The following is a 26,112-nucleotide window of genomic DNA, read 5'->3' on the forward strand; positions in this document are numbered from 1 at the left end:
TTGCTCATTACCCCAGGATTAGTTCTGCAAGGTGGCTATGGAGAAGGCCTTATTCCTTTAAAGGGCAATCTGGTTTCCATGAGATAATTGCTCCTACTTAGTGGGGCAGCCTCAATTCCTATCATAGGGCAATCGATCCCACCTAGTGGGGCAATCTGATCATGGGGTGATCTGTCTGTGATGTTTAGCTGTTTCTAGACTCCAAGTGACTGCAGATTTAGGGCAATGACTGAAGACATCTAGGAACCACTCCAGCCAGTTGAATGTCCCTGAACATTTTGAAAATATCCAGGTTATCTTATTTTGGTGTCTTCAGTCTTGAAGGGGGATGAGAAGGTTAGGTAAATTTAGGACTAATAAACCCTGTATTGTATTCCTTAAGTGATCAAAATGCTATGTGCAGAATCAGCAAGGATATGAAACAAGATTTAAGGTAATAACAAAGGCAGAGATGCCAAGTTTTATCCTGCTTTCTGTGACCCATTGGGCACCTGCAGGCCCAAGTGAAGAGTCAGTGTTTTGAGCAAAAAACAGCCTCTTTAAGTTGCAATTGCACTCACATGACCCACACCTCTTTGAATCCACCTAGGTTTAGCACCTTCAGAAGTCCTGCCTCTCACTTTTCACTTCTGGGAGTTATCCTCAATCCCAAGACAGTATAGAAATCCTAAGCAGTCTAAGAGTTCCTGTCTTGTATTCACTGTTCTCTCAGAATTTTCATTGCTGAATCATTTCTTCACTCACCCAATGATTCATTAAGATGCAAAGAAGGAAGGGCATTTGGAAAAATTCACATGAATAATTTCCCCAAATCCCTTTGATGATTTGATTGTGGTTAGCAATGTAACCAAAAAAACTCTAAATGTTAGTTTCTGAGAAAATGAGAGTGTGGGAAAAGTTCTTTTTTATTCTGAAGACTTTTTCTCTCTACACAAAAAAGTCTAGTCCAAATTTTGGCAAATTTTGATTTACCTCTAGCTGAATTGTTTTCATTGAGTTAAATTTTTTTTTTTTTGAAAAATAACCTTAAAATTCAAAAGATTATTACTTTTAATACTTCTATGGCATTAAAGAAACAAGAGAATTCATAGTAGTGGAATTTAATGTCTCCAAACTGACAAACTTTTTATAAAAGCTTTCTTACCATGATACCTGTATGAAGCATTATGTAATGCACAGTTTGAGTGACATCAGCTGCATGTATCAAATTGTGATATGGATTTTTGTATTTGCTGTAACCAACTTCTAAAGCTTCTGCAAAGGCAATGAGGCAAGAAACAGGAATCTGTGGAAAGTAATAAATATGGTTATATTTTGGCCTCATGAGTGGCACTATATCAACTTGAGCATAGGGTTTAGGGTGTGACACAGTGAGTTAGATGTGGGCAGTAATTTCTTTAAGAAAAAAAAAAAAAAACACCTCATTAACATGTTAGTTTTCAATCCTGAGAAGGATTGTAACCCCAAGTATTTAATTCAGACAGACGAAATAATGGTTTTAACCACACTGTATAATCTTTCCATTTTTATATCTTTCCAGGTAAAGGAAAACAACTCATTTTTAAAAGGAAAAACATTTCCAATTATAATTGGTGAGGCCTAGTTTTCCTATCTGTAATTCAGGGGCGTTAAAATAGACAACCTCCCAGCACTTTCTGTCTCCAACAATTCCATGCTTCTACAGGAAATGATGAAAGTCAGAGGCAGCAGATTGCTCAGAAGTCCTAATCTGTTGCTTAGATGGCTCCAAATGAAGTGAATTAGAAGGCCCACCATTTCAGTTTAAGGAAAGCTGATAATAGAGGATTACTCTGTGCTTTAGGAACACTGGAGATCTATCATAGTTCTTTAAGATGTAACTTCCAGTCCCCATATGAGTGTTCTATGAGTGATCGGGGGATCTGGGAATCTTGTTGGAAAGAGGCTGTCCTGGCCTCATGGTCCCCAGATGGATATATAGATATGTCAGTGAGCCAGAGAATGGTTTCATCATGTGGTGAACTCAAACTTTAGATCTGCGACCTGCTAACGAGAAACATTCTAAAGAGAATTAATGGCTCAATGTTCTGCATTTTAATTCTTATTCAAATCGCCAATTCTAAGGGCATTTCGTTTTTGTTCTACATTTCTGACCTTGAAGCGGTTGATAAGATCGTATCTGGTAAACAGTTCATAAATCATAAACTTCAGGCTATGCTCTCCACTTGCTTCATTTAGGGCAAAGACATCAAAAGACCATTTATCAACATCCTGTAGAAAAAATAGAGTAAATATGTTAGGTGACAATATCATATAGTTCTGTGGCTTTGTATAGGAAATTATTTGAGAGATTAGGCAGCAGGTCATATTTCAATTCAGTATGTCAAACTCTATTTTACCAGAGTATGATATTAAATGACCACAAAAGTGAGGCCAAAATGCTTAGTAGAGCATGAAGATCTGCCTCTTAATCCCAAGGTTATTACACTGCTGTAATATACATGAGCACACAGAATTCTGGCCTTATATTTACTCTCTCCAACCATCTGCCATAAAACATCTTCCCAGATTGGGCCCTGTTCTAAAGTAGAACTGCTGGTGATATGGATGATGTCAATTGAAGCATCGAGGGAAGATAGACACAATTATTCTTCCCTACCCACCTAACCTGCTGCTTTGCTTGGAATTTCAGCATTAGAATTAGTAATGAATGACAGGGGACAGACAGATGTGAAAGGTTAAGGGAATAATCCTATAAAATGGGTCCACTGTTCTGACCCCCAAGTGCTTTCTTTTCCAAGAAGCAATTTATCTACAGCTCTGCCTGGCTTAAGTGGACAGGATATGTCGTATTCCTCAGCAAATCACCTATTATCTGCAGAAGAAATGTTGTCCTGAAATAATGGAGATAATGTCGATAGAAGGAACTCAAGTTACCCTTACTTTTGTGAACCTTTTCACAGACCAGATCCTAGAATTCTGGGAGACAAGGATAATCATCATAGCCATAAATCTGTAAGAATTTGTGCTTAAGAATCCAATTAGAATTTGGTCAGCATGGGCCAAAGTGACCTAGTGTTGTCAGGGCGGTAGGGACTTTAAGGTCTGATGTCATCCTGCTGTCAGTCAAATTTCAAGAACCTGGGAAGGACTCTCTGGAAACTTCTCTGGGATCCTCAGTAAAACTGGAGTGCAGGAGCGGCACACAGTTACTCTCCTCTCTGAGAGGACCCACTCTCTCCCGTGAGAATGTGCCCTTCCCCTTTTCCCATCTCTTCTAATAAATTCGTGTCTATTACTCTGAGTGATATATCTGAAATCTTTCTGACTTGATCACAAGAATTGGGGCTTAATAGGGGGCCTTCACACTGCCTCAGTTTTCTGGAAGGCCCTGTAACAGTAAATAGGCTGGAAACTTTGATATCTTCTGTCCTCTTGTAGGGTGCAAATACCACAGGAGGTACAGAGCACACTACCTTGTTATAACTCCCTCTGAATTCACTGTCCCAGTTATACTTTTCTCCAGGGAATGGTGGTCAGAAAAGTAAGTGGACCTTTGACTGAGGATGAGAATAGTAATTGGTGCCATTTCAAGCAATTTGTAGGGAAGCAAGCAAGATTGTAGGAAAGCAGGTACACTGGAAAAGCAACCCCTAACAGTGACAATAGGGAAATTCAACCACTTTATTTACCTCATGATTTTTCTAAAAACTAAAACTAAAACTAAAGCACAGTATTCATTTCAAAAGATGATCAGGAACTATTAGTAAAGGATAGTGTGTACATACAGTAGATTTAGTATTGAACAATAAATGGGCAACCTTAAAGCTATGTATTAATTTTGCATTTGAGCAAGCCCTTTTTAGAATTTCATTCATTTAACATTTTAACATTCTTAAGGAAGCCAACTATAGGTGCTGTAACATGCTCAAACTAAACTGAAAATCTGATAAAAAGTATTTCACCAGTCTTTTTTAAAAATGCTTCCTTTGAAAACAGAAGAGTAACAGCCTCAAATGGTACTTTTAATCTGTTGGAACCAAACACCAATGGAATACCTTTTGGTTTTCTTGTCTGCCATTGTTAAATGTCTTTCATTTGGCTCTAGTTTGATCCCCAAACACTTACTTTATCTCTTTGTAAATTAAAAATCTCTAAAGGTTCTGTTAGAAGGATTTTTACCATCAGTAAAGCTCAAAGAAGGCCAAGAAATCTTTCATCAAATTCCAAAGCTAACAAGAAATAGTTAGCTCAGACTCTTTCAAGGCAGCTATTTACAGTTTCAACCAGGGATTCCTGCTGAGTAGAGTTAGTTCTGTTTCTTGGGGAGTTTCATAAACAATGAAGATTTACATTTGTAAACTACCACAGATGCTTGGCTTCTGCACTGTCACATTGAGAACAAACAAGGAGGTTTTTAAGAAAATAAATTATTTAACTAAAATATTCTTGGTGACATTTCTTCCTTTAACTCTTAGTTCATGTTTTTACTAAATTACATTTCAGAAAAACCGATACCTTCTCCTATACCAACAATCTTTCTGTTGGTTTTTAGGCAAAGATTTTTAAAAGAAATAAAATAAAAACAAGGAATTTCTTTGAACATGGCAGAAGAAATAACAGGGAAGCAAGGTCTCTTAAGAACACAGGATCACTTAGTATACTCTAATGTGGCATTTTAGTTATATGCTTGTCTGTATTATAGTTTTAGGAACACAGTTATATTTAAAAACATCCAAGGAAAATAAACTACTTTTTTAATTACTATGATTTGAATCTAATATGTAGCAGAGAAGAAAACACAAAGAGGATGCTTACAAGAAAATTAAAACACAAATATAAGCAATACAAATTTAAAATAGGGAAGGAGTATAATAGGTGAGAAATGAAGCAGTCCAAGGTCTTGCTGGCTGCCATTATGCTACAAATTCTTGGTTAACAGGAAAACTGGAGTGGTTTTAGGAGACAAAGTTAATTTCTCCAACTAAATTAAGAGACAGAAAGAAATAAAGAATTTAGAAGAGGAGCTTACAAAATGCCTCTGTAGAAATAACATCTGTGACAAATGTGCACATGCGTGCCCACACACAGGAAACGAACACAAGTGAGCTGCCAGCCTTCTCCTTCCAGAGTGTCATCTCGAGTTATTTCTAACACACATAATACTGCAATTACACCTCTGATCAGGGTATTTTCAGGAGAAGTCAGATACAAGAAAGATGAATTTCTTTTTTTGTTTTCCTAATTTTATCTTATATTTTGCATTTTCTCAGACCCAAGATTTTTAAATAATTTTCTTCTGTATCTTTTAAACACAGCTGACTAAAACAACGTTTTTTTTGTAATTTATTTAAGGCTTCCGTAATATATATGTAACAAAATATGTATATTCTGACAAATACTAGTGCCATCTCAAAATGAAATTTATTTAAGAGCCATGTAAATAAAACATGAAGAAAAGAAAATCACACACACATGTGCACATAGGCATGCATATATGTGCATTGATACAGTTCTTTAATGTAAATCAATACTCATGTAAGTCTATATTAAGTCATGATTTGGAACATATTACATTTTGTAAATGGTTAAAATAATTTTTACATTCCAATATGCAGGCTGCAGCAAAGACCTACTCTCAATTTCTCTCAACCACTTTTAAAAGACTTTTTTAAAAGACTATTTTATAAATGAAAATAATTGAAATTGTTTCACCTTTAATGTTACTATGACAGCAGCTGGATATGCCAAACCAACCATGTGATAGGATTTTCTGTACATCCTAAAAAAGACAAAAATAAATGTATACATAAAATTTACTTGCTCGAAGTTTTTAGCTCTCATTTAAATGTAGTGGAAAAGATTACTCCTAGTTTGTTTACCTTTTACCATTAGTTACAGAGTCCCTTTGTGGCAACGTTGCTAACTACAGGCACCGTTTATCAGTCTACAGTGTGATAAATGTCAACAGCATTTTGTCTACTCACAACCACCCTGTAAAAGTTAATGTGATTTTAATGTTCATGTAAAGATATCTTCCCCTGAATTTCATCTAATTAAAAGATGAACTGTTTGCATGTTTGCACTAACACACTGCCACATTCATGACAGCACATGTTCTTGTTTTATGTGCATATATATGCCAAAATTTTTAGAATGGAAGTTGAACGTCATGAAAATATTTCCTTTATATACTTTTGCTTTTATTTTCTTACAAAACGGAAATCACTGGAGGAATATCTATCATCAAAATCAGTCTTGAAAATCAGGATTGGTTCCCGTTCCCCGTGTTGAAGATTGAACATCTGAGAAACACTGATAAAGAAAACAAGTTTTATTTAAAGAATAGGAGAGAGAGAGAGAGAGAGAGAGAGAGAGAGAGAGAGAGAGAGAGAGAGACAGAGGGAGAGAGAGACTGACTCCCTGAGTTGGTGCCTGAGGGAGTGGGGGTATCTCGCCCCTTTTACAGATTTTAGGTTTCATTTTTTCTCATGTCCCCTCTTTCCATCCCACCTACTTGGTGACCAAAAGGGCCGGAAGAGAGTTTTCCAGGGGGTGATTGCTTGTGTTGGAAGATGTGATCCACCCCGCCCCCCAAGTTGTTAGCAACCAGGTGATGGGTAGTGCTACCTACCCATTTCCTTTTCTTTGATAATCAACTACCTGTCCTTTGCCCTGGTCTCTTCATCAGAATTTACAAGGGATTTTTGTTGTTGTTGTTGTTGTTAAGGATATTGGGAGAGATTATACTGACAAAAATTTCTTAAGTTTGTTCAAATTTTTATCCAATATTAAAGAAAGATGATTCAGAAAGACAACAAAGTTCTCTCCATTTTCCATAATATATCAATAACAAAAATGTTTTTATTAACCAGTAATTGGTTTGTTTTCCTTTTCTGATGAGCAACCAAAATGACATAAACCCAGCTGTAAATATATAGCTCAGTGGGAGAGCATTGCCTAGCAGGTAGCATTTGCCTAGCATTTGGTCCTGGGTTTGAAGATACCCTAATGTGTCAAAATAGCACTTCACTTTTATTTGGGACCATGAAAGATACATGACTCCTCTACAAAGTCCCCCCCCTGAAAAAAAATGACTGAACAACACTGTAATTCAATTAAATATAATGATATGTACAGTCAGTATAAGAAACAGTCATGAGGAAAATATGTGTTTTTTGTAAAACCACTATGGAAGATACTAACTTTTTTAATCAATAAACTTTATATTAAAAATCTGGAAGACATATTACTCAGTTTCTAATTACAAGTCATTATTTTTTAAAAGATGAAAAAAAGCAAAATAATCCATCATTTTTTCTTTTTAAATCTTAACTTCTTGGAAACTCAGAATGAAAATATTGTATTTAATTGTCTCTTTAGCCTAGATTTTTTTCTTATGAAAATATTTTCTCACTTTATTCCAGACACCTTGTTATTTTGTTTTTGTGTTTCAATTTTAAAAACATTTGTTTCAAATAACTGTAAACCACTTTGGGTGTGGGTATAAAAAATAGTAGTATTACCCATTCTCTATTGGAAGATTTTAGGGCAGTTTAAGATAAAAATACTTATATTAATTACTCCATTGAGATACCTATAATTATTCTAATTCTGCAGAGCAATGAAGGTACTAATCATACCACAAAAGATCTAGAAAATAATTACTGTTACTAAGGATACTTAGTTGTGGGGGTTTTGTTTGTTTGTTTGTTTTGTAGAAAACGATCTCTTCTACCTATTTTTCTAGTCAGTTATTTCTAAAAAAAGCAGGTGCAGGTGATATGAAAAGATGGTCAACAGGGAAAAGTTTAGTATAAAATCCAATCAGGAATAAGAAATTTTAAGACACAAAGTCACATTAAGTCATTTTATTTATTTATTTATTTATTTATTTATTTATTTTTTATTTTTGCAGACTGCATTTCGATTCATTGTCCACAAATGGGGTGCAAATTTTCGTTTCTATGGTTGTGCATGATGTAGATTCACACCATTCGTGTAATCATACATGTACATAGGGTAATGATGTCCGTCTCATTCCACCATCATACTCCCGCCCCCTAAATAATCCCAAAAGAAAAGAACATGTGCTTTGGAATCAGGAGTTAGCTGCTGACTAGTAGTGTGACTTTTGGAATGCTATTTAATGCCATTCATTTGCAAAATGAGAAGGACAGGCTTTGTTGAGAGGTAAAGGGTATAAATGCCTTTCATAATATAATAAAGACTCAATACAAGAAATCCAGCATTACTATTACTATAGCTGTTGTCATCTGTCTGCTGCCAGTCCCACTGGTTCCAACCCTTACATCACTCAGAGCTCCCTGGGCTCATTGGGAACTCTGATGCCAGTGAGTTTCTTAGACTGGGAGGAGGTTGAGAAATGAGTATCAATGTACCTTAACACCACATGGAAGGTAAAGAAAGAGGATTGCCCTTCTGAATAGAGAATCCTCCCCTTTATCATACTTTTCTTATTCTATAACCAGGAATAGAATTCTATGATGGAAGGATTTGAAGTGGAAAATCAGATGGAAATTAAGATGACTTCCCCTAGAATCAGAATGAGCGTGGGAGAAGCCTTAATCTGGTTTCCTTGCACTTTGGTAGATAGGTGATATGTCACAAGTTTCTGAAAAAGGATAATGAATTTCCTGGGATCCTCCAGGTGGTGAAGTCCAATTGAAAATATGATGTATGATGTATTGATTCTGGAAGTTTTTTCTATAATTATAAAATATAATTCAAAAACTTTAAAAAATCCCACTATTTTATAACAAACACTGTGCTAGACAGCAGACTATTTAGTGGAAAGCAAGGGAATATTCTTGCTGCTTTTGTGAGGCTTATTTCAGTGGTGAAGAGAGACAAAAAATAATAATAAGAAGAAGAAACAATATATATTATAAACAGTGATAGGTGCCATAAGGTGAATTACTGGTTGGAGGACCAGAATCCAGGGGGATCAGGGAAGGTATCTTGGAAAGACAGAAAGGGTCCCATGGAATAGTGTGGAGGATCATTTCTTGCAGGATTAATAATGGTTCCAAGGCAGGAAAGAGCTAGGAATGTGCTTGGAATTGAAATCAAGGCTGGTGGAGATGTTTGGACAAGGATGAGGGCAGCAATAGTTGAGGCTAGAAGGGAAAAAGGGTCTGGTCAAGGAGGTCTGATTATCAAGTGAAATAGAACAGCATCCAAAGGTTTCTAACTTAAGAGCAACAGAGTTAATTTTTATTTTATAACATCACCGTGGGATGAGTTGTTTGGAAAGGCTGACAGAGGAAGAGGGGAGCTTGGTTAGAAAGCTACAGTCCTGTTTCTGATGGTAGGTAATGGAGGCTTAGATTGGAGATGCAGGAGGAGAGATAAGGAAGTGAGTAGTAAATTCAGGACACATTTAGGTTAATAATCGCCAGGACTTGCTGAGGTATTAAATCTTGGCAGAACAGTCTTAGGGGAGGAATCAGCAGGACTTCAAGAAGACTGCTAATATTTTAGGATTAAAGAGAAATATTCTTGAAAATTCAAGACAAACGTCACTAATGGGGATTCGACAGTGATAAAAAAATCATTTCTAAATGCTTGACCCATTGATTTCAAGGTTATTAACTAATTTAGTTACCTTGGGTACATTTTGATATTTCTGTAAGCTATAAAATAAAATTTGTTTTATGTAGCACATACAAAATGGAAATTTAGCATGTCAATATATTTTACTGAATTTTTCTTAATCTTGTCTTCAATGGAAATGCAAATTGGTTTTTATCCATAGTTTGTATTTCTTTTCAGTTTGACAACTTCTGCAAAATTTTCTTAAGCAAAGACAAAATTTCTTTCTTTGGTAAAGTAAACATAATTCTTTTAGCTGTGACACTCTTATTGACTTCCTGAAATTCTGTTTAGATTTTTAAAATTTGATGCTCTGGGAAATCAATAACCATCACATATATGCTTAACTTGTTTTAAAATAACAGGAAGATGGTTGTAGGCATTCTTTTTCCTCAGTCCTGCCTACTTGCCTCACACTTCTGGTCCAACCTGGCAGAACTGAAATCAGTTTATGCACTGAAGAGGATGGTTTTCTATCACCAAACCAATCAGACTATTTTTAGGACTCTTTTACCTAAGCCAATTAAGTATGATTAAGAAATTTGCAAAAGAATTTGAATTTTGAATTTTGGGTGATATTCACATTCTGAGATATTAGAAGTTTATGGCTATGGTTATGATACATGGTTAAATTTCATTGTATTCTTCTTGTATACAGCCTTATTTACATTTTAAAAATTCAAGTGTCCTTCCCATTGTTCCTTTAACATAGAAAAGTTAAAGTTTGTAATGTTTATTGGAGGTGAGTTCTAGGGATATCAAAAGAAAAATGTTTTGATCTTTCTTCAATTTAAAGTACATTGACCAAAAACAAATTCTTTGCTCCTCAACTTCATTAGTTTCTAAACTATTAAATTATCTTTTGTGTATATAAATTTATTTATGTATTAGTCTAAGGGATTTCTGATAACTATTTTTCAATTTTGTTGGGCATGTTTATTTTGGGTCTTTTTGTAATTTTGGTCCTGAAATACCTTCTTTCCTAGAAAGAAAAGTAAATCATCTTAAAAGTTAAAATTATATAAAATTGGGTCACATGAACATGTGTTTCACGTGGAAACTCTGGTGATTTGACTCTATGGTTAAGGGGACGTTGAAAAAGGTCCCCTTGTTTCAGTGATACAAATGTTGAAAAACGTCCCCTTGTTTCAGTGATACAAGTGTTGAAAAACTCCTCATAAGTGAAAATGAAAGAGCTTTCCTTTCATGATGGAAAGATGTGAAAAGGATTTTCTTTTCTCTTTATGGCAGAAAAAGGCCTGCTTGACTTTGAAAAATAGGTTGTTACCTAATGTAGAATTTATTTTATGAGCTATTACATTTTATTCAGACAAAATCAATTGTATAACATGTGAATGTGTTAGAATTGGCTTTTTAATTATTAATTTATTTTTAAATTTTTTACAGACTGCATTTTGATTCATCATACACAAATGGGGTACATCATTTCATTCCTATGGTTGTATATGATGTAGATTCATACCATTCATGTAATCATACATGTACATAGGGTAATGGTGGCTGTTTCATTTCATCATTTTTCATACGCCCCCTCCCTCTCATTTCCTTCTACATAATCCAAAGTTCCTCCATTCTTCTCTCACTCCCCACACCCTGACCCCCATTTATATCATTCTCCACTTATCAGGGAAAACATTAGGCCTTTGGTTTTTTGGGATTGGCTTATTTCACTTAGAATTGTTTTTTAACAGTTAAGCACAAAAGGTCATTTCAGAATGGTCAAAGGACTTTGCTTTCAGTCTGCATGTCAATTTAATGTAAATAAAATAATATATCCAGGGTAAAGTATTTTCGTTATAGGCAAATTCATCGCAAAATCCCCAATCTGGTCATTCTAGTCATGGTTGCAGTTTTCCTCAATGAATACAACATAGGTCTCTCATAACTTTGATTCAGTGAACATATCCACTGCCTTTTAGATTTTATTTTCTTGAGATACCAGTGGTTTTGCTCACCTTTCCACAAAAATTCCAGCCTGAACAGCATGTACGATGCTTCTAAATCTTGGTTTTTCCTCATGTTTCTTTTTCATCATCCCCATTTTCCGTGTGAAAGTAGAAGCCAACCAGTCCCGAACTTCCAATGGGACTGAGTCTGATTGAATGTCACTGAGCTCATCTTCAGTATCGAGCAGCCTTCTATAAAAATGTATGCAGAGTAAACATTAGAAAAAAGTGAAGGAAAGTTAATAACAAGCAAACAAGCATTGCAATGAGACTTAATAATAGCAAATCATTCTGATTAGTCCTTAGTATGAACTATATATAAAGAAAAAAATTGGGATAACATTTGAAAGTCTCTTAATTTCTCAAATTGATCACCTTCTGAAGGCAAGAACTAATCATTGTGAGCATTTGCAGCTTCCCTAACATTGAAGTATGATGCCCATTAAGAGGCACTGACTGTTAGCATCATTAATAAATCATTCCAATAATGAATGAAACTATGAAAAGATAGGGAAGAGAATTCATAAACAGATGTCTGCTATTAAAAGAAGCAACTGGGCGAAAAGAAAAGACGGGGTCGAAACCATAACAATTGTCTTATATTTAACAATATTATATATACAGTGCAGCAAATATGTGCTGTTTAAATAAGGCTTTGGTGTTTCCAAATTTCATTCATAGGTGCCATTTCATCAGTAAGTACTTCAAATTTTTAGGAAAATGATAAACCCACGTTTTCTAAAATATTATTCTGATATTAATAGCACAGATTTTTAAAAAGTTCCAAAAATGTTAAGGAAAATCAATGGATTATAGTTGTCCCTCAGTATTCATGGGGAACTAGTTCCAGAATACCTCCTCTCCCCCAAGATACCCTGATCTGCTTATGCTTAAGTCCCTTATATAAAATGGCAGAGTGTTTTCAAATAATTTAAGCACAGCCCCTAGATACTTTAAATCATCCCTGCATTATTTATAATACCCAATAAAATGTAAATGCTACTTAAACAGTTATTTTCCTATATTGTTTAGGGAGTGATGATATGAAAAAAAGTCTGTACATGTTCAGTACAATTTTTTTTCTGAGTATTTTTGATATGGAGGTGGTCAAATACACAGAAGTGGAACTCATAGTAACAGAGGGCTGACTCTAGTTTGAAAGCTCATTTTAGGAGATTGAGCCAAAGTAGAAGCAGCATCTCCAGTTAAAAACCAACACTGACTAAAGAGTGGGCATCTAATGGGGTTAGAACTGCTGGTCAACTATGTGCTTGAAGCCATGAGCAGGAGCTGAAACCACTACCCACCTCCTCTATGAACTCCCGTTAAATAAAGCTGCTTGGCTTGGTGGATAGTGATAGCTCCAGTGAAGGAAGATCTCAGGAATCATTCTTATTTTAAGGCTTGCATCTTCAATAGCCAAGAACTTCCTAATGATCTGAACAGGTTAGAAAGTGTAAAGGACTCTCCACAAAACACAAAAGTGGCTTCATAGAGCAGTAGAGCTTCACCTTCAGGAAGAACACAGGCCAGCTCTGCCTATCATCTGACCTGATTATTTTCTTGTCAGTGCACCAATTTAATAGCCTAAAGCTCTTTTTTGCACACTTTAGCTTTGGGATTTGGGTTCCATTCCCTTTGGTGAATCTCTCTGCAACAAAATGAGGCCTAAGGGTTATGAGCTAATAAAGGGAAGGAAGTCAGGATGGCAGCATGTGCCACAGCCTCTGGGACACATCACACAACCTTATCAATAGGGCAGGGACAAAACAAATGGCAACAATGATGAGGCCCACCCAACACAGCCAAGTATGGATCAAAGAGGCTCAAGAGATAATAATAATACACAAGAGTAAATATTCATGTTACTTTGAATGACCACGTGCCATTGTCCCCTGTACACATGCGAAAGACAGTCATTTGCCAATATTTATTTTTCGTGGTGTTAAGTATCATGAATGCATTTATGAAATACCTTATGAGAAGGTAAGCACAAATTAAGTGATGGAGTTACAAAACTATATGTACACCTAGGGAGATAAAAAAAGACATATAGTTGGTATTAAAACTGATTAATACTCACTTTATGTTATGTTTAATTTTCTGTCTGTTCTTATGTTTGAATGTTTTTAATTTACCCTTAAAAAGCCGACATTGTAATCCAAAGTAAATTATTTTTTTTGCCTTTTTGCCCATTTGAAACTAAATTCATCAGCCCATTTCAGGAAGATATTTCAATATGTCACTTAAAATATTCATTACTTTAAAGTTCATTGCATTTCTATTGTCTCTTATGTGGTGATCAAATAAAGCACGGAGCAGGGCAGGTGGGACAGGAACCATTGTGGTGTAGCTCTGTGATGTCACCATGCTCTCGGCATTCTGCTCCTGCCTTCTCTTGTCAGCTCCTCTGAGTAGAATGATAGACATGTGGTAATGGTTGCCAATTCCTCTACAGCAAATTTGATGTTAGTGACCTTAAAGCTGTACGTCCTAAACGCATAAATTATCTAAGACAGATGGTCAAACATGAGAAAATTAGTGTGTGAGGACAAGAGTCCTCACAGGATGTGTTACTCAGAAGTCTGGCAAACCTCAGTCATGATGCATTGGCTTATTCATTTAGAAGGGGAAGAGCATACATATGATCTCTGGATAAGAGAGTTATGAATTCATTAGTGGGTATGGGAATAAAGGTAGCAAGTGTGCAAAGGGAGTAGCATGGAATATGCTATCGTATAACCAAAAAGCAAATCTTGAAAACCAGCAGACACTTCTGTGATGGTTAGGTTGACGTGTCAGCATGGATAGGTTATGGTACCCAGTTGTTAGGTCATATTCTCATCGAGATGTTACTGTGAAGATATTTTAAAGATATGATTAATATTTAAATAAGGACTGAGTACCTTTGAAATGTGGGTGAACTTCATCCACCGTCGAAGGTCTTAATATAAGAGATAGAGGTACCTGGAATAGGAGGGAATTCTGCCACTAGACTGCCTTTCGATTCAATACTGCAATGCTAACTCCTGCCAGAATTTCCATTTTACTGAGCTACCTTGCAAATTTCAAGCCCCAATAATCACATGAGCAAATTCCTCAAGTCAATCTCTCTTTCTCTATCACTAATGAACAGTGTGTGTTAACTCCCAGTGTCTATTATAACTCAGACAGTAATTGCTTATCTCTATTACTATTTGTTTGAGAGAGCATATCAAATCTATTTCCATTTTTTTTTTTTTTTGGTAGCAGGGATTGAACTCAGGGGTATTTAACCATTGGACCACATCCTCAGTCCTTTTTTATATTTTTTATTTTGAGACAGGGTCTCCCTAAGTTGTTTAGGTCTTGCTAAGTTGCTGAGGCTGGCTTTGAACTTGCAATCCTCCTGCCTCAACTTTCCAAGACTCTGGGATTATAGGCATGCAGCCACCACACCAGGCCTTATTTCCAGTTTTAAAATACAATAAAAATCCTATTTGCAATAAACTACAATGCCTTTGTAATCATTATGGATCCAAACGCCGTATCATTTAGATACTACAAACTTATTGTCAACCTATAAATTGATTAAAAATTGAAAACTTAGAATGGTCCCACTTCATATGGAACTTTTATTTAAAGGAAAGAGATTAAAAAGAAAAGAACAAGGGTGAAATAATATGATTAATTATGAGAGGAAACACTACATTAGATAAATGGTCAGGGAAGGTGTTGGTTAAGATCTGAGGAATGAGGAAGAATTAGATGCTGGAAAGTTGGGAGAAGGACATTCCAGACAAAGGGAAATGCAAAGGCCCTGAGACAGAATCAGTACTGAGGTGCTTAAGGAACAGAAAGGAGGCCAAAGGTGGCTGGAGTATAATAAACCAGAGGAAAGGAGATCATGGCAGGGGTCAAACACAGATAAAAATCAGCTAACATCAAACCCTTGAAGAATTTTTGCCCGATTTGCAATGGAACATCTGTAATGCCTTAGACAGGCTACACTGTGATTAATGTTGCTAAGAGGTCATTGTGGATGCTGTGGGGAAAATTGGATGACTTGTAAGAATGATGTTTTGAGCTCAGTAAGAGTTACAGTTACTGAGTACAATCCATAAATGGTCTTTTTTCCAAGTTCATTACTTTTCTAGGTCTTAATTGGTAGTGAAAATTAGGCATTATTTTTTCTATACTCATTATGCCCTTTCAGTATGAGTCAGAGTCTTAAAGGTATTTTATTACTGTTTTCTCAAGTTTTTTTTTTTTCCTGTTTCATTTATTTGTTTCTCTTCTTCAGGGAAATGGGTTATGTTTATCAGGGGTCTCTTTCCATATCTATCATTTTCCCACTACACCTGTTTTTTTTTTTTTTTTTTTTTTTTTTTTTAAGTAATGTCTTTCCTTTTGTCCTGTTTTGTTTGCCTCATTTACATTTAAAGTGTTTCATTTGTAAAGCACTTTACTTGTTCCCAGAAGTTTGGGAGGCTGAGGCAGGAGGATGGAGAATTCAAAGCTAGCCTCAGTAAAAATGAGGCACTTGCAACTCAGTGAGACCCTGTTTTCAAATAAAATACAAAAATAGGGTTGGGGATGTGACTCAGTAGTTGAGTGCTCCTGAGTTCAATCCCTGGTACCAAAAAAAAAAAAAAAAAAAAAGTCATTTCATTGTTCTTAATTTTACAGTGAGGGTTTGTTGAGGGTTTGTTTGGAAATACCTTCATTCCCTCACTATAGTTCCTGGTTCATGGCTTTCCCATCTTTTTCACCTTGATTTTATAGGATTTTTGTATGGATTCTGTGTTGGTTCATTTTTTTTTAATTATTATTGCTCATCTTTGAGCAAGAATATTTCTTACTGACTCAAAAGGTTGAATCAAAAGATTGAAGAACTGGGAGAACACATAGAGCAGACAAGAAGGAAACTTGGGTGTGAGTCAGGATGAGGGTCATTGTGCACAAGAACTAGTTTTCTTTCTCTTTGGCTGACAAAAATGGATAGCCACAGGTCCGCTCCTCAGAGGTCCTTCTCTGTTCTACAGCAGTGTTACAAAGTGGCCTGTTGAGAATCACCAGCCGTCTATGCACCACCTCTTCTACTCTGGTATGTGAAACGGGGAACATCTTTACAGCCAGCCAATACACTCTGACTTTTTTATCCTGAGCAAGGAGTTTTTATTCTTTGTTTGTATTTGTTCTTGTTTTTTTTTTTTTTTTTTTTTTTTCTTTTGGACCGAGTGCTATTCTCTAAAGAACTCTGTGCTCTGCTCTTCCTGAGAACCACAATCTTAGACACTTTCTTCATTAAGAAAAATTAAGAGGTTTTATTTCTTAGGTAAAATTTCGGTTCACAAAAATTGAATCGATAATTCAGTTTTCATATATCTCGTGTCCACCCCTACCTCCACAGTTTTCTCTATTATTGACATGCTGTGCTTCCGTGGTGCATATATTTCAATTGATTAGTCAATATTGGTAATGATTGTCAATTAAAATCAATACTTTAAATTAGGGCTTCACTGTGTTGTACATTCTATGGGTTTCAACAAATGTATAATGAAGTATCTACCATTATAATATCAAACAGAATAATTTCACTGCTCTAAAAAATGCCCTTTTCTCCTTGTAGTCATTACTCCTTCTAGTTCCACTCCATGTCGCTGGAAACTTACTGCATACATAATTTTTCTTTTCTCAGTTTGTCTCATAGCTGGAATTATACAGTAAAAGACACCTTTGGCTTATTTCATTGGCTTATTTCATGTAGTAATATCATTCAAGAATTCTCCATGTCTTTTTATGACTTGATAATTCATCTCTTTTTATTGCTGCACAAGAACTAGTACATCTATTATATGGATATATTACATTTTTTAATGTATTCTAGTATTGAAGGACATTTTGCTTGCTTCCAAGTTTTGGCAAATGTGAATAAAACTACAAACATTCACAGCAGAGTTTTTACCTCATTTGAGTAAATACAAAGGATACATAATAGCTTTCCATAGTTTTATAAAATTCTGCCAAATCTGTCTTCCAAAGTGTCTGTACCATCTTTCATCCCCATCAGCAAAATGAGTCAGTGGTGCAGTCAATTTCATCTCTTGCCTGGTCTACTGCAGTGTCTCCTAACTGCCCTCCTGGCTCTTCCTTCTGATACCTGTCAGTCTCATGTTCCCTCCCAGCAAGAATGCCCCCTTTTCTTTTGGTATTAGGGATTGAATCCAGGGGCATTTAACCACTGAGCCACATCCCCAGCCCTTTTTATTTTTTTTTATTTTGAGACAAGGTCTTGCTAAGTTGCTTACGGCCTCACTAAGTTGCTGAGGCTGGCTTTGAGCTTGTGATCCTCCTGCCTTAGCCTCCTAAGTTACTGATATTACAGACATGTACCACCACACTGGCCAGAATGCCTCTTTTAAGGTTTAAGGTAGATCATGTCAATGCCTACTTCATAAAGCCCTACATAAGTCATCTCAAGTCAAGTCTCCAACTTCATCTCTTAACCAGTTACCTCTAAGTCATTTTGTTCTGTTAACCCTGACCTCCTTGCCATATGCAAAGCTGCCAAATTTGCTTCTGTTTCTGGGTTTTTGCACTCACTTTTCTATCTGCTTAGAATCTCTTACTCAAGATTCTGGTATGAATCATTTCCTCACTGGATTTGAGTAGAGAGGGCTTCTCTGGTCACCTGTTCCTCCATCATGGTAAGTGCCTTAATTCTGTCTTTGTTCTGCTGTCAGCACTTACACTACTTGATGTCACACCATATTTCCTGGTTTATTTATTTAGTGATCAGTCTGTGGACTGGACTATAAAGACCTTGGGAGCAGAGAACTGTCTGTTTTTGTGCACTCTTATATTGCCCACATCCGAAATAGTGCAAGGCACAGAGCAAGCAATCAATATATTCCCATCAAATGACTAGAAAATGTTTAGAAATATTTACCCTCAACGATGATAGGTTATTACCCTTTGGGGAGTGAAGTGAGGATGGAAATGGTAGAAGTTTTAGTCTGGAATCTTGGGCCATTTGATTTATAAGAAGCAGTAAAGGGAGAAATTTACTGTTATCAATTATCTTTCTCAATGCTGCTAGGTTACTTTCCCCTTGAATAGTCACTGTATAATTTTGTTTTAAACAAATTGTGGAGCCAGACATGTACAGATAGATGCTCCTTGATTTACGGTTGGAGTTAAGTCCTCATCAACTCATTGTACATTGAAACTATCCGAAGTTGGAAATGCATTTAATACATCTAACCTACCAAAAACATCCTAACTCAGCCAGAGCATGTATTTCACTCTAGTGAGTGTGTGACTGACTGGGAGCTGCAGCTCACTTCTGCTGCTTCATGTACTACATACCATTAGCCAAGGAGAAGGTCAAAATTCAAAATTAGAAGCACAGAATCTACAGAATGCTTACTTACTTCCCATACATTCGATGTGGAAAAACACAATCTTTTTTATTTTTTACAATATTTTTCATTAAGGAATTTTTAAATCATTGCATCTATTATTTTTATGCCTCTAGTCAAAGAACTCAGTATTTCTGTCAAATAGTCTTTTATGCTCATTTATCAAATTGTTTGTTAAGAAATTCCTAATGAACACATAAATAAGTGGTAGCAGATTCATTAAGATAATTATTCCAGTTTGAAGATTTAAAAAAAAGGTTGAAAGACAGATGGATAACATCTAAATTGAAGCAAGTTTTAAAAAATAAACCGATGCACTTAATGGCACACATTTCTCCTTATCCCCTCCATCTCTCTTTTATTTTGTGTTCTCTCTTTCCTTGACACCTGCCTTGTACTCTGTCTTAGCACCACATGGGCCCTTCAAGTGTCCTTTGATCAAGCTGCACAGGGCAGGAACAAGAACTACAATGTAACCTGGGCATTTTAGAGACAGAATCATCATTTGCGATTTTCCTGTACATTTATCTAAGACGTGTTGCAATATTGGGATACTTACATAAGATGATGCACTAAAACATCTAAGACTATTTTGCCTTCATTTCATCTCTGGAATTTGTGCAAGTAAGTTGATAAAACGGGATCTCAAATATTATAATTAAGTTTGCTTTCCAAATATTCAACAGCTTGATTGTTCTTCATTCTATTGTTAGAAGGCAGAGTGAGCATAATTGTTTACTCTTAGGAAATGAAGATTGAGTTTAAGAAGAAAACATAATCATTGATGTATTTTCCTAGGAATTCTTATAATGCATGATACAGAAAGAAATGGTGAGGAGTATATGTGTAAAACGTATGACTGTTGACCTCTGAAAAATGCTTTTTCTATTTGATATGACTTCCTTCAGTCCCAGTGGAGCCAATAGAGCAAAAAGTGAGGGTTTCCTAGAGCAGACTGTTGATGGGGGAGCAGAGTACTGTGAAAACTGATCCTGCATCTGATCAGTGATCAACTGATCCTCAGGAGATATTTATGTTCCAAAATTTTTCTTGAAATCAGATGACATATCTCCCTAAGGGCTTATATTTTGAACTAGAAAGCTTGCAGGGAAAGGGAAGTAAAGCAGGAGGCGGCCACGGAAGGAGAGGTCATGGGATTTTGACTCTTACAATTCTATGTCAGTGAAAATATTTCTGTCCACAGTGGACTTTTGGAAAATAGTTACACCCAAGTACCCACATAGTTATTTCCAGGCAATTAGTGTGCACAATTTCACTTATTAAGTTTCAAGTGCTGGATATGATTAGGAGAAACTGGCTTCTCTAGTTTGAAATCTTCTTTTTCAGTTGTACTATTCATATAAAGGGTACATTTAAATAAGCTACTCATTCAGTTCCATTTGATGGTCCCAAGTCAGAGTATATTTCTCCCAAATACTTCATAATTAATATTTTAAAGTTGTTATCAGGTGAATAAACTGTTACATATTCTATCCTGTCTTTTAATAAGTTTCATAAAAGGCTAATACATAGGGTTTGAATCAGACATTCTCAACTCCTGTGATGGGGCTAGGCCAGCTGGATTTGATTGTCCTACTATACCTATCTACTCTCAAGCCCTCACTTTATAGGCCTCATGCAGAAGCAGGTGGCCACCACAGCCCCCCTGTGCAATTTCCATCAACCTGCCTGGTCTTGGAAATAGCTGCTTCCTGACCACTCTTTGGGATGTTGGAATGCAGTCATACCCAGGCCCTTTTCAGAAGAATGACCTAAGAAGGAAGCTCACTTAGACTTAGGAGACTGGCTTGAAAATCTTTGAATAGAGACTTCCAGGGTCTCAGTGTACAAAACATGGTAGAGGGCAGGAAATTCCAAGATCCTGGTAACTGGAGAGGGGAGAAGGGCATCAGTTCCAGGTTGCTGGTTTTGGAGCCCTTTCCACCCCAGGGAAAGACTCACCAAAACAGAGCCATTGTTGGGTGTCTTGAGTGGGGTTGTGTTATTCAGGGAAGCAGCACTACTGGCCCAGGGTTGAGGCTGGAACTGATTTTGTGTGCTGCCAGCAGCCTCCTGGTGGAACCTTTCCAACATAGCTGGGGGAACTGAGAGGTTGGTCTGTCTGCAGTACAGAAGGTTTTTTTAGAAAAGTAGCCTCACAGGGGAATCCATTAGTGATATTTCTTTTATTAACATATCTGTATTCTGAGCTGTACCCTCTCCTCCAACTCTCCACCCAAAAAGAAAAAAACACCCTAAGGTAATACCAATCCTTCACCCAGGCTTCAGAATGATCTGAAGACAGATACAGATAATTACCCCAGCTAACTTAATTGCTTATACTATGAAGCAGGAAAGGAGGCAAACTTTCACTCATTTCATCTCATAACCATCATGAGGAAGATGTAAGTATTCATTATCATTACATTTATTTTACTGATAAGTAATTTGAGGCTCAGCCACCTTAAATGACTTGCTCAAACAATCAGGAGAAGCCATATTAAATTTTGAGCTGAAGTCTGTCTGATTTTGGAGTCTGAGTCTGTAACTGAGGTATTTCGCATCTCCAGTGCATGTTTTTCTTATAAAGTACCAAGACTACCTTCATGTTCAGTCAATAATGATACCAGCAATTATTATTGTCTGTCCCATCTCTGCCTGGAAATTCAGAGTTATAAATAATTAATCTTAAAAATCATAAATGAGTTTTGTTCAACAGGGAATTTTGGAGAGAGGAAATTTAGATTTATATCCAAAGCTGATATTTCAATCATTTCCTCACAGACAAAAATATCTGGTGGCAAAATTTCAGGGTATTATACTTTGAAGTATAATAAAGTTAATGTCTGAAAAAGAGAATACATTTGAAATGCCATATCTATTATCAGTAATGTACTTCCTAAGCGCAAAGTACATTTAAATATATTCTACCAGCCCACCACCAAGGCATGTTTATTTATTTCTCATTTATTCCCTTTCTTATTTCAAAAGGGTTTAAGATGGCAGACTCACAAATTTATTTCAACAACTTTACTTTTTAAAGAAGTTTCTTTCCTTTTTCTGTTAACTTGATAAATTTGATCAAAGTTTTCTCTGGTTTTGTGTTAGTCTTTTTTTTTTTTTTTCCAAACTGTGGATGACCATTGTATAAGAGAGACTGTGGAGGCTGCACATTTGTGTGCAGAAGTCATTTATGATGAAGTTGGCTTAATTCCCCAGAGGCAAACTCTTGCTAAAACAAGGTTGAGTAAGGATAGTGTTGAAGTCAGAGATATTTTTCTCCAAGTGAAGGCCTAAGAAGGACTTGGTGCCTCCTCTGCACCCACCCAAAGAAGCAAAGGTCTGACAGAGGGAGGTCCTATCCCCCAGGTCAGGCAGAAAGGACTCCAGGAATGTTGGGGGAAAGCTCTGAGGAGAAATTAAGTTATTTGAAGAGTTGGAGTCAAGATTTTATTTTTGGAATTGTTTGGGGACAGAAATGGGGGAAATGAATGAGGCAGAGACCTCTTTCATGGGCCTTACCCAAGGACTACAGACTTTCCACCAGGAAGTCTTCTTTGCCCAAAAATATCTTTGAAAATATTCAATTAGACACAAAGCTTAACATTCCACTAATTACCAAGTCTTTGATTAGTAAGCATCCTCTGAGGTTGAAAATTGGTCTCTAAAAGCAGATTCCTAGTTTCATCACTATTAGTTATGTAATCTTGGAAAACACTTCATTTGTGTGCCCTCAGTGCCTTTATCAGTACAACAGAGATCATATCAGTATCCCAAGCAGTGTGGTTGTGAGGATGGGATGGACAGACCCACAGAAAGCACGTAGAACAGCATCTGTCACACAGCGAGCCCTTGGTAAACTCCCAGCTAGTTACTCATCTGCATGAATTAGTCTAAGCAGATTTCCTGTTTCTTATGGGTAGAAAGAGGGAGGATGTCATAGTGTTGGAAGGGTTTGAGATGTGGTGGAAAGAAGAAGTAGACTTGGGGAAACCAAAGACTTTGGTTAGGAAACCAAAGCCAGGACTTCATAGGTTGATAAGAGGTGGTGGTAGAGATCTCCACAAATAATTTTTACCTACATTAAAATTTTACCTGGTAGTTCAAGCAAATTCAGAAAGGCAGAAAATGGAATAGTTGAGGAGGGGAAGAAATGGAGAGTCATTGTTTAATGTACAGAGTTTCTGTTTAGGACAATGAAAATGTTCTGGAGAGGGATGACAGAAAGGAGCTTCACTATACCAAATTGTACACTTAAAATGATTGAAATGGCAACACATAGGTTCTTTATACTTTTCCATAATAAAACCATATTTACCTACTTTTGTTCCTTCCCCATTTTACAGAAAACAGAAGTGCTGTCTTTTCTAACCAGGGAAATGAGACACAAAAGAAGGGCGTATCATGACCATGCAGCCCCATTTCCTTTCCAGGATTACTGAGTGGAGAGAAAGGGTGGGGCTGCAGCCCAGAGATTAAGTCTAAGAACTATGACTTCCCAGGCCTGGAAGAGGTGACTGTACCACAGAACGAAGTACAGGCCTGGCCTTCCCTGTCCCCAAAACTTGCCCTGAGACACTGCTAATCTTTAACACAGCAGCCCTTTCTCAATGTTCCTATTCCATGATGAAATTTTCTGGAGGTTAGGGGAGGCATTTCAGCCCAATGTATTTTACACCACTTGGAGAAACACCTGAGCTATGTTCTTTTGATAATGCAAAAACTTATGACCATCAAAGTTCTAATGTTCTCTCTGTATCTCTCCTTTACAGCCTCATTGTGACATCTTCTAAAGAGTAGTTCTTTTGAATTTAAATTACTCTCAGTCATGTAGTGATGCCGGTAAAAATGTTTCTCTGCTAGAAACTGTGATCTCCCATTGAATGTCTTGATACCATTATAAAAAGAATCAATGGGCCATAGATATATGGCTTTCTCTGTTCTATTACTTGATCTAGATGTCTATCCTTATTCCACTTGAACACTCTTTTTGGTATTGTACCTTTGTAATTAAGTTTTAAAATTGGGACGTATAAGCCCTCCCTTCTTTTTCCAGATTTTTTTTTTGGGGTGCTGGGGATCAAACCCAGGGCCTTGTGCTTACAAGGCAAGCACTCCAGCGAGTGAGCTATCTCCCCAGCCCTGACTTTTCTTTTTTTTTTTTTTGAGGTTCAAATGTTACATCTTTGCCAAAAAAGAGTATTGGCATTTTGATAGTGATCGCAGTGAATCTGTGTATAACTTTGGTCAGTATTGCCATTTTCACAATATTGTCTTCCAATACATGTATTTGGGCTGTCTTTACATTTATTTGTGTTTTCTTTAAGTAAAGTTTTGTATTTTTTACTGTAAAAGACCTGCTTTTTCTTGGTTTAAATTTATTCCTAAGTATTTTATTCTTTTTTAATGCTTTTGCAAATGGAATTGTTTTCTTAACCTCCTTTGTGAATTTTTCATTCCCAGTATATAGAAATTCAGTGGAAGAAAAATATCTCAACTGTACCTCAATTCTAACATTGTCACCTATAATTTCATGTCCTTTATGAAATTAGCAAATGGAAAGTAGCCTAATAGACTTTTCCAGATAGTCTGAATATATTATCATTCACTTTGGCCTTTGTAATACCTAGTTGTCTTTCATTAACAAATAAATTGTGTCTCAGTCCAAAAAAAAAAAAAAAGAGTAGTTCTCCAAGTATGGTCCCTGGGAACTTGTTAGAAATGGAAATTCAAGGGCGTCAATGAAGATCTATGGAATCAGAAATTCTAGGAGTGGAACTCAGCACCCTATTTTAACAAGTCCTCTAGGTGATTCTGATGAACACTAACATTTGAGAACAACCCTTCTCCTCTGTTCACAGCTTGACAATTAATGATAGTTCTCTGCCCAAAAAATGTGATTTAATGCTCCTCTATGATGTGAACTTGGTGGCATTCCTTATTTTCATGTGCCCATTATTTTATTGTAAGTGATGGATAGTTTTGGTGAATGACGTGGGAAGAGACAGGTAGAAGAATCCCTATGATGACATCTTCATCAAAGAATCTTTTATTTTGTTGTTAACAAATGGGAATTATCTGTATGATACTTGATTGCAAAATATAAATGTCAATTTCTCAACTGTGCAGGGGTGAAAAATGAGTGCTAGAAAGCACTGGAATATATTCTGAAGCCAGAAACATGAGGGCAGATAAGGAATATTTTTCTTTCCTAAGCCCACAAGGCCAACTAGTGGAGATGATGATGGCAGGGAGTTGAGAGTAGGTAAGGAGAATAGTAAAATAACTATCAGTGTATACAGAGTATCCTTCATAAATATTTATTGAATAAATGAATAAAAGTATAAAAATAGGCAGAGGGTCTCCAGTCTTATATATATTTTTAAATATTTAGGTATTTGCAGTACTTAGGTATTATTCTAGTAGCTATTTATTTCAGATTAGGACTAATGTCACTTTTGTTTGTTTCTTTTGGTGCAAATGTTAAATATGTTAACATTTTCCATCAGATTCTGCTTCATGTGTGAAAGATATCAAAATACAATTTTTAAAAATATTTTCTATTACCCTGTACCCTATGTCTACATAGTCAGCATGATTTCATTCACCAATTCAAGCTATATATGACACACCTGAGGGATAAGAAAAGCCCTCCTCATGCTTTTGAGTTTCAAAATCTAGGTCTTGTGGAAAGAGGAAAGACCCAGGCAAAGAAAATATGAGAATATGAATAGTCAAAGCAAAGTTTCCAACATAGTGATTGTCTAGAGATGCTTTGCATTAATGAAAAGGAGTCAGGAAGGAAAGCAGGAGAGACAGAGGAGGGGACATTGAATCTTGTCTGACCTCCAAACCAAGAAAACCATGAGGAGGACAACAGCACATCCAGATAAATTTCCTTGAAGTGAACTGAGAGTGCTACCCAGCCCCCAGCTACCACTCCTGTGTGGAACTTTAGAGGACAGTAGGATCCAGTGCAAAACTGACTGGTGGTCTAGACAGAGGCTGGAGACAACCTCACAAATAGGGCTGAGGCAGACTGGGCTGATGGGGATATGAGAGAAAAGAGATGGAGGGCTGACAGAGGCAGCACATATTTTGGAACTAGGCTTGCTGATGGAATGTAGAAAAAGATGAGGAAATTTGGG

At 36.4% G+C, this 26,112-nt stretch overlaps 1 protein-coding gene across 2 annotated transcripts in view; it reads right to left on the reverse strand.

Moving 5' to 3' along the window:
• Window positions 1-26,112, reverse strand: part of Pde1a (phosphodiesterase 1A) — a 342,540-nt gene that overhangs the window by 67,559 nt on the left and 248,869 nt on the right. For both annotated transcript variants that reach the window (XM_047542640.1, XM_047542641.1), the window contains 4 exons: window positions 11,571-11,753; window positions 5,695-5,761; window positions 2,134-2,250; window positions 1,145-1,285 (listed from right to left, as the gene is read on the reverse strand). In XM_047542640.1, the coding sequence (XP_047398596.1) occupies window positions 1,145-1,285; window positions 2,134-2,250; window positions 5,695-5,761; window positions 11,571-11,753 (508 nt within the window). The remainder of the gene's footprint in view (window positions 1-1,144; window positions 1,286-2,133; window positions 2,251-5,694; window positions 5,762-11,570; window positions 11,754-26,112) is intronic.

This window comes from Sciurus carolinensis, chromosome 3 (assembly GCF_902686445.1).
Source record: "Sciurus carolinensis chromosome 3, mSciCar1.2, whole genome shotgun sequence".
Lineage (NCBI taxonomy): Eukaryota > Metazoa > Chordata > Mammalia > Rodentia > Sciuridae > Sciurus > Sciurus carolinensis.